Below are 9,760 nucleotides of genomic sequence, written 5' to 3'. Positions count from 1 at the left end.
AATAAAGGAATGCCACTTTATCTGAATAACTTAGTTTCTAAAACGAATCCAAAAAGAAACAGAAATTTAGTGCTTCTGCTTTGAAAGTCCATATATTATGCATCATTTCTTAGAAAAAAACAGAAAATACATATTTCTGCCTAGAATTTATAAAACTTTTAAATTTTGGGCGGGGGAGGAAAACTTTCCACAACTGTAGTTGGAAAGTATTCATAAAGAAGATATAAATAATTTCCTAAAGTTCAGTGTTGATTGAGCATAAAGTTGTTCCATGGTTCTGGGGCTTATCTGAGGGTTGTCATATTGAAAAAAGAAAAAAAAAAAAGGAGGGGAAAAAAAAACCCTACCACACCACATGTGAACATAAAAAAGAAGAGAACCCCAACCAATTGCACCACGACCGGATGGAAGAGCCCAGCTGACACAACCAAGACAACTCTCAGTGTCTAGGGAAGCTTGGGGTTCAGCTCCTTTTACTTCAGGCAAATCTGAACTGTGAGTATTTCTTGATTTCAGTGACATAAATGAAGCTTTATTTCGGCTAAAATTTGATTAGCTAAACATTCAAAGTGAAACCTGATTCATGGTGATTAGGCTACTCGAATGCCAGCAGTTGTTTGCTTTTAGGATCATTAAGTAAACTGCTTGAATGACACCTCTGCCTTGATTTCAAATGAGACTGTCTTTTTAGTTACTTTAAGTACTTTGAGACATTCAAGGTATTTAAGCTCCTACTGTCAATATAGTCACATTGCTGATTCTGCATTTGTAGAATCTGCCATCAAGATTTGCAGATCTACTTGATAATTAAAAGTTATTTTCATATGCAACACATTTTATTTCTAATGTATTATAAATTATCTATAACTTATTGACTTTAAGTTATGCTGTCTCCCTATTTTCAATTTGTCTTTTCTTTATTATATTATTACTATTTTATAGTATTACCAGATCATATAACATTTAAGTTTGATGTCTCAGAAGTAAATAAGGTAAATATTAGATAAGAGAGAAAGCAAAATACACTTTAGTTCAAATAATTTTTAAAATGTGTCTTTTATGGACAGAGTTAAAACTGTAACACAACCTAACACACTACTAATATTATTTCCAAAGTAATATGTTTTCAATTTTCGTTTTGTATACAGCAGTTAATGCAATTTTTGAAGCATGTCCTGAATAGATTCAGTCATTATCGAGTCAAACGGTGAAAGGTTGCTACTATTACCAAATAGGTATGTATTTCAACAAGCAATGTGGTATTTTCACAAACATACCCAAACTGCATTTTAAAGGCTCCTGCTCATCTGGAGTCACAGTGGAATCTGTTGGGTCCTGCCCTCTGGGTCCAGTACTCCTACATGAGCCAGTTGAAAAATAACTGCAAAAGTAGGTGGTGGTGGGGGGTACAAGGCACTAATACTAGGTTTTTGAACTTATGAATAGGATTTGCCAAGTAACAATATTTAAAAAACACTATCTACTATTACAAAACTATTGTGACCACTTCAATATAGCACATGGGTCACAAGCAGTGTCTGCTAGGAAATTAATCCCCTATGTGAACACAGTAGTTTGTTTCTTGTCTTCACAAGCAATCCTTAACATATCAAACAAGTAGTTTTTAAAATATCAATAAATAGCCTTATAAAGTGAATGACGTAATGTACCAACCAACTTTAAAGGAGAAAAAAAAAAAAAACAGTCACCAAGTTTAAAACAGAATCTAATTATGATTAAAAATTTTTTTTCTGTTTTTTCTGAGACAGAGTCTCACTCTGTCACCCAGGCTAGAGTGCAGTGGCATGATCACAGCTCACTGCAGCCTCTGTCTCCTGGGTTCAAGCAATTCTCCACCCTCAGACTCTGGAGTAGCTGGGACCACAGGTGCCTGCCACCACAACCTGCTATTTATTTATTTATTTATTTTTGGTATTTTTAGTAGAGCCGGGGTTTCACTATGTTGGCCAGGCTGGTCTTGAACTCCTGGCTTCCAGTGATCTGCCTGCCTTGGCCTCCCAAAGTGCTGGGATTACAAGCATGAGCCACTGCACCCGGGCAATTTTTAAAAAAAATATATATATTTTTTCGAGACAAGGTCTTACTCTGTCACCCAAGCTGGAGTACAGTGGCATGATCTTGGATCACTGCAACCTCTGCCTCCCAGGCTCAAGTGATCCTCCCACCTCAGCCTCTCAAGTAGCTGGGACTACAGGTGCACATTACCATACCCAGCTAATTTTTATATCTTTTGTAGAGACAGGGTTTCACTATCTTGCCCAGGCTGGTCTAGAACTCCTAAACTCAAGTGATCCTCTTGCCTCAGCCTCCCAAAGTGCTGGGATCACAGGCATGAACCATGGCACCTGGCTGTCAATTTGTAAATCAATAATTGCATGCTAGCTGTCTAATACATGTTTCTGAATTATGGCCACTATTATAAACAAATGCTTTATTCTCTTTGAAGACTAAAGCAAAACCAGAAAGGTTTATTGACAGACTTGTCCAACTATTACTTATTTTACTTGCGGATTAGAGCTGAGGCAAATGGTTTCAGGATATGTGCTTTGTGCTAACAGCTTTCTAGAAACATCTTGATTACGGCTATGGGGTCTAGAAGTAAGTTTGAAAAGATATGCTCTGCGGGTAGTGTCAAGCATTCTGATGAATTTGTGATTCTGTAAACTCTGGATTTACTTACTTACAATAATGGACATAGCAAATAAAAAGATTAATACCCTTTCCAAAGAAGTAAACCTAGATGGCATAATTTCTTCTTAAAATTGTTGAAGTGTATGTTAAAGGAATCATATAAAAAAACTGCTAATAGAACTCAATAAAGAAAATGCTCATCTGGCTGGGCACAGTGGCTCACACCTGTAATCCTAGCACTTTGGGAGGCTGAGGCAGGTGGATCACAAGGTCAGGAGTCCAAGACCAGCCTGACCAACAAGGTGAAACCCTGTCTCTACTAAAAGTACAAAAATTAGCCAGGCGTGGTGGCATGTGCCTGTAATTCCAGCTACTTGGGAGGCTGAGGCAGGAGAATCACTTGAACCTGGGATGTGGAGGTTGCAGTGAGCTGAGATCGCACCATTGCCCTCCAGCCTCAGCAACTCTGTCTCAAAAAAAAGAAAGAAAGAAAATGCTGATCCTATGTGATAAGGAGTGAGGTTTAGTGAAAAGGATCATGGGCTCTAAAAGTCAGATCTGAGTCCTAACTTGGGCGCTGTCATTTAAGAGTTGTGTGGCCAAGAGTAACGATCATAACCTCTTGACCTAACTAATTTTCCTCCCTCCCTTAAGATCATAACCTCTTGAACTTTCCTTCCTTCCTTCCTCTCTCTCTCCCTCTCTTTCTCTCTCTTTCTTTCATTTTATTTTATTTTAAAGCCACGTGCTTGCTAGTTGCCTTGGCTGGCAGGCTGGTCTTGAACTCCTGGTCTCAAGTGATCCTCCAGTCTCAGCCTCCCAAAGTGTTGGGATTACAGGTGTGAGCCACTGTGCCTGGCCTATCTCTTGATCTTTCATTACCTCTTCTGTGATACCTATCTCACAGAGTTTTGCAAGGATTATGTAAATGAAGTAATGTAAATCTGTTTAACACAATGTCTGGTACACAAAAAGTACTAAATAAATAATTAGTTAATGGTTTGGCCATCTAGCTTAAGGGTTCAATTCTGACTGCAAATTAGAATCCCCTGAAGAGCTTTTAAAGGAAACCGGTGCTTGAAACCCATTCCAGACCAATTAAATCAGAATATCTGGGGAAGGAGCCAAGCACTGGCATCTTTAAAAAGCCCTCAAGGGGATTCTAATATGCAGCCAGGATTGGGAACCACTGATAATCCCTTCTACAAAGAACCCAATTGGTGGTAGTCTCAAAAATCTCCAGTGATAAGATCCTTATATTGCCTCCTAAGAGAGATCATTTCATTAGAAAAAAATCACTTCCTTAAAAGGAGGCAACATCTGTCTCTGCAATTTCTATCATTGGTTCTTGTTCTGCTTTGTAAAGACACATATAACAAAATGAAACCCTTTTTTCTATGGTTTTGTAAAGCATTCTCATCTCCAGGGTAAGGTGCCCATTTCCTTCAACTTGCTTCTATGACATGATTTGAGTTCTTCTCTCCATTTGGTCCATGGCCTTTTCTAAGTGTGTTGCTGTGGCTGAAACACTGCATTTCAGATGAGACCCTACCAGCTTGGATGGAAGCAGCTTAGTAGTAACGATTTTCATTTCAGACACCACATATCTAGGAATTCAACTAATGATGGGTTTTTTGTTACCACCACACCACGCTGATAGAGCAACTGCAATTGTGTTTGTTAATGCAGCTAAAGCTCTTCCTGTACTTGTACAGCCACTTATAATATCCACATGTAGAACTTCATATGTATTTCTATTAATTACCTCTTTCGTTCAATAATATTTATTGTGCTAAGCATTTGATACAGAGAGCCAAACAAAACTGACTTGGTTCTTAATCCTAATGGAACTTAAAATCAAGCATGAGAGAAGGAAAAAAAATAAAAACAAAATAACTACTTACAGATGAGTTTTTCATGTCATTTCAGCTACTTGAGCTCTCAAAATCACATCACTTCTTGTGCCTCAATTCCCTGAACATATGAGAGTTCCCTATATAACCACACACAATACAGGTGGTCCCGCTACAGACACCAGTTTCATTTTTGGCAGCCTGGCATTCTTTCTAGATTGCTCTTTCCTTTTAGAATCTTAGATCACAGGCTGGGTGCAGTGGCTCATGCTAGTACTCAAAGCACTTTGGGAGGCTGAGGCGGGCGGATCACCTGAGGTCAGGAGTTCCAGACCAGCCTGGCCAACGTGGTGAAACCCCGTCTCTACTAAAAATACAAAAATTAGCCAGGCGTGGTGGTGGGCGCCTGTAATTCCAGTTACTAGGGAGGCTGAGGCAGGAGAATTACTTGAACCTGGTAGGTGGAGGTTTCAGTGAGCCGAGATAGTGCCACTGCACTCTAGCCTGGGTGACAAGAACAAAGCTTCGTCTCAAAAAAAAAAAAAAAAAAAAAAAAAAATCTTAGATCACAAGAAACATGCCTATATCTTTCTGCAAACTTTCTGAAATTTGTCTTCCTGCAGTTGAGCCACATGACAGACTAGACTCAGTCCTTCCTCGTTCCCTTCCTTTCTCCCTTCACTTTCCTGAATTCTGGAGACAAGCCAGGGATTACATAACTTCCTCTTCACCAGCCAGTTCCTCTTCCATGGAATCAATGCCTCCCAACTTTATATTTGTATTTTTTTTTTTTTTGAGACAGAGTCTCGCTCTGTTGCCCAGGCTGGAGTGCAATGGCAAGATCTCACTCAGCTCACTGCAACCCTGCAACCTTCCCTTTCCAGGTTCAGGCATTTCTCTGCCTCAGCCTCCTGAGTAGCTGGGATGACAGGTGCCCACTACCTCGTCTGGCTAATTTTTGTATTTTTAGTAGAAACGGGGTTTCACCATGTTGGCCAGGCTGGTCTTGAACTCCTGACCTTGTGATCCACTTGGCTCGGCCTCCCAAAGTGCTGGGACTACAGGCGTGAGCCACTGCGCCCAGCCAGCTTCACATTTTAAACCTTAATGTTACCCTCTACCAAAATGCTTTGTTCTTAATCAAATTACGGGTAGAGTTTTAAGAAAGGCTATTTTTCTCTGTGTATAAGATCAAATCAGGAACTTAGTTTACTGCTATTCAAAGCCACTCTGCTTGGTAGCAGTCAGGGTTTGAATGCCCACTCCTCCAAAATGTTTAATACGGTCTCTGTCTTATTCACCTTCCTTTTCCACACAGTACTTAGCCAAGTGTGAGACACTTACTAAAATGAGATTATTCAAGAGGTGTTTATTAAAGCTAACTTTTATTAAATAGTTGCTATGTGCCAGGATTAAGTTCTTCATATGTATTTTTCATTTTCACAAATGAAAAAACTCAGGCATAGAAAAGATTAAGTTATTTGCCCTTTGTCGCAAGTTAGTTGGGTCTGATTTTGAAAACCTTGCTCTGGGCATCTTTATGTTAACCCTGCTAAGTGGCTGCTGTACAGAAATAGGGCAGTTACTCTAAGAGAGGAATGTGATGAAACCTCCAGGAACATTTTCTTTACTTGTTATGAGCAGCTCTCAGACTAAGCTCTTCACACCAGTCATGGGCCATAACAAGTAGCTTTGCAAATATTCTCTGCTGCCATAAACAAGTAGAATTCAAACATTATCTCTTCAAAGGTTCTAGCAAGTCTCAAATTATTGAACCCAGGGCACATTTAAGCTTTGGTCAGGTTACTTTCAAAATCTTGGATTGCACATGATGTTTCCCATCTACATTATCACTCTACGCTTCCAGGTTAGGAGTGGCTAACTAGCAGCTGCCAGCTGACTTGGCTTTGTTTGGTTACATTTTTCTCCTGTGCAGTGTTACAAAAGTCTGTGTAACCTTGCAGGTGCTGTGCTCTCCTAGTCTATTATGTTAATTGCATGCCCTGTGGGCAATAATTTGAACACCCCTACCTTGGTCTTAGGCTAAGAAGAAATTTAGGATGTTCTTCTTTATTCCCACTATAGAATGAGACCACCGCAGTAAGTCACACGCCATGTAGCAATACATGTCAAAATGAATGAATACCACATATAAGGGAAAAAGTCAAGGCAGGAAGTGGTTCTGAAGCTGGGCAGGGCCAGCAGTGGGCCCAGCTCTCTTAAGCCTGTACATACCTTTAGAGAAACTGATGCTCATCTTTGAAAAATATGAGCTGTCATTTCTCTTCACCACCACCTCTATTCCCGTAAGAACTTCCCCAAGAGAAGATGATCTCATAAATTGAGTTATTTTAATATAATACATGAAACAGACTTTCAATGTAGGGCATGGCCACAGAAAAGGATAGAGCATGAAACTTCCTGAGATCCTACATGATATGCTGCTTGTTTTATGATACAATTGATACAATAATGTTACTGCATACAGTAGGATAAAACTAAAGTTTCTCACAATGTCTGAAAATAAATCATTTCTTATTTACACTTTGTCTTTTTTTTTTTTTTTTTTAAAGAGATGTTCTATTGCTCAGGCTGGAGTGCAGTGGCACAATTATAGCTAACTACAGCCTTGAACTTCTGGGTTCAAGCAATCCTCCTGCTGTAGCCTCCCGAGTAGCTAGGACCATAGGCGTGTGCTAGGAAGCCCAGCCTATTAATAGCAAATGACTCACTGTTTGGCATTCTGTTGCAGGAAGAATCTGAAGACATAAGAACTACACATGAGGAATACGTCATTTAGCACCTTCACTTTTTGATCTCCACAGAAGACAATGAGAAGTCACACCATAACAATGATGACAACAACTTCAGTCAGCAGCTGGCCTTACTCCTCCCACAGAATGCGCTTTATAACTAATCATAGCGACCAGTCACCACAAAACTTCTCAGGAACACCAGATGTTACTACATGTCCCATGGATGAAAAATTACTATCTACTGTGTTAATAACATTCTACTCGGTTATTTTTATCGTGGGACTGGTTGGGAACATAATTGCCCTCTATGTATTTCTGGGTATCCACCGCAAAAGAAATTCCATTCAAATTTATCTACTTAATGTAGCTATTGCAGACCTTCTACTCATCTTCTGCCTCCCTTTCCGAATAATGTATCACATTAACCAAAACAAGTGGACACTAGGTGTGATTCTGTGCAAGGTTGTGGGAACACTATTTTATATGAACATGTATATTAGCATTATTTTGCTTGGATTCATCAGTTTGGATCGCTACATAAAAATTAATCGGTCTCTACAGCGACGGAAGGCAATAACAACTAAACAAAGTATTTATGTCTGTTGTATAGTATGGATGCTTGCGTTTGCTGGATTCCTAACTATGATTATTTTAACACTTAAGAAAGGAGGGCATAATTCCACAATGTGTTTCCATTATAGAGATAAGCATAATGCAAAAGGAGAAGCCATTTTTAACTACGTTCTTGTGGTAATGTTCTGGCTAATTTTCTTACTAATAATCCTTTCATATATTAAGATTGGGAAGAATCTACTGAGAATTTCTAAAAGGAGGTCAAAATTTCCTAATTCTGGTAAATACGCCACTACAGCCCGGAACTCCTTTATTGTACTCATCATTTTTACTATATGTTTTGTTCCCTATCATGCCTTTCGATTCATCTACATTACTTCACAGCTAAATGTATTGTCTTGCTACTGGAAAGAAATTGTTCACAAAACCAATGAGATCATGCTGGTTCTCTCAGCCTTCAACAGTTGCTTAGATCCAGTCATGTATTTCCTTATGTCCAGTAACATTCGCAAAATAATGTGCCAACTTCTTTTTAGACGATTTCAAGGTGAAGCAAGCAGGAGTGAAAGCACTTCAGAATTTAAACCAGGATGCTCCCTGCATGATGTATCTGTGGCAGCAAAAATACAGTCTAGTTCTAAAGGTACTTGAGGTAAACATACTAAAAATAATGATATAATACAGCCTCTTAATTCTTTGAAGAACTAAAAAAATGACGAAACATAGTTCTAGCATTTACAAAACTCAGATCTCAAAGCTCTCTTTGTATCTGTGATATTTCAATCGCTTAACTGTAAGCCATTTGAAGGTACTATATTTTAAATCTGCATATAAAATCTTTTCAAGATACATTTTTAAGCTAATACTCTTAACATATATTGTGAAGTTAAGTGGAATTTACGGCTTTAACAGCAAAATAATTAAAGTGCCATAGTCTCTCAAGTCACTAAAGTAGTTATTAAAATCAAGCACTTGATACTAATTTAAAATGTGTTTTAAAATAAATGATTCGGGAACTGACAATATGTCAGAAAATAGATGTTCCTTTATCATTTTAAAATCTTGTATAATTTGCCGCTGTATTCATTTATGCCTAAATCTCTATAACAAATGAAAAGATAATTAATAAAATCCTAATTAAAAAACGAGATCACCCACTATCTATCACTGCTTAGATAAAAAGGGCATGAGCCACCATGCCCGGCGGGGTCTTAGTCTTGTTCGTTATTGACTCCATGGAGCTTAGTACGTTTCTTGGCTATAGGAGATCAATATACATTTGTTGAATAATTAACAAGAATGGACAGATGAATAAGATAGGGAGAAAGGGAAGGAATGGGTGCTTACAAGAAAAAAAGTTGGGTGTAGTTAGCTTTTTTCCTAGTTCATTTGAATATGGCTGTATAGAACATCATACAATTGCTATCTAGGGGGTGTCATCAGGCAAACATTCTCAAAAGTTTGGCCAGCATTTGTCCAGGTCTTTGGTCATACAGAGAACCAGAATGTTATTGACTAAATATGTAAAAGCCTCTTATGACAAACTCCAAGGACTCATCTGAAAGTTTCTATCATGGAGTATAAAATTTTTTATACTTCTTAAAACTTAAGGTAGGCCACTGGCTGAGAAATCAATGTGAATGAGCATGAAGATTTTGATTAGAGCTGAATTAATTTTAATGAGACTTGGCTTGTATACAGTGCTCAGTTAACTATATATATGTTTTCTGAGATGCGGTCTTGCTCTGTTGCACAGGCTGGAGTGCCATGGCACAATCTTGGCTCACTGCAACCTCCGCCTCCCTGGTTCAAGCAATTCTCCTGCCTTAGTCTCCGGGGTAGCTGGGATTACAGGTGCTCGCCACCACGCCCAGCTAATTTTTGTACTTTCAGTAGAGACGGGATTTCACCATGTTGGCCAGGCTG

At 38.8% G+C, this 9,760-nt stretch overlaps 1 protein-coding gene across 3 annotated transcripts; it reads left to right on the top strand.

Moving 5' to 3' along the window:
• Positions 1 to 359: 359 nt before the first annotated feature.
• On the top strand, positions 360 to 8,979 carry GPR34 (G protein-coupled receptor 34). Of its 3 annotated transcripts, none has more exons than XM_017521221.2 (3): positions 360 to 495; positions 1,152 to 1,235; positions 7,258 to 8,979. In XM_017521221.2, the coding sequence occupies exon 3, from the start codon at positions 7,337 to 7,339 to the stop codon at positions 8,483 to 8,485; it is 1,149 nt and encodes a 382-aa protein (XP_017376710.1). In that variant the 5' UTR covers positions 360 to 495; positions 1,152 to 1,235; positions 7,258 to 7,336; the 3' UTR covers positions 8,486 to 8,979. The 3 variants fall into 3 exon arrangements, with proteins under 3 accessions (XP_017376710.1, XP_017376709.1, XP_017376708.1); XM_017521220.2 differs by having other exon boundaries at positions 1,149 to 1,235; XM_017521219.2 differs by lacking the exon at positions 1,152 to 1,235.
• The last annotated feature ends 781 nt before the right edge of the window (positions 8,980 to 9,760 follow it).

Source organism: Cebus imitator, unplaced genomic scaffold (genome assembly GCF_001604975.1).
Source record: "Cebus imitator isolate Cc_AM_T3 unplaced genomic scaffold, Cebus_imitator-1.0 Scaffold993, whole genome shotgun sequence".
In the NCBI taxonomy this organism is placed as follows: Eukaryota; Metazoa; Chordata; class Mammalia; order Primates; family Cebidae; genus Cebus; species Cebus imitator.
Note: the sequence above shows the minus strand (reverse complement) of the source record. Positions and strands in the feature narration are given on the sequence as shown.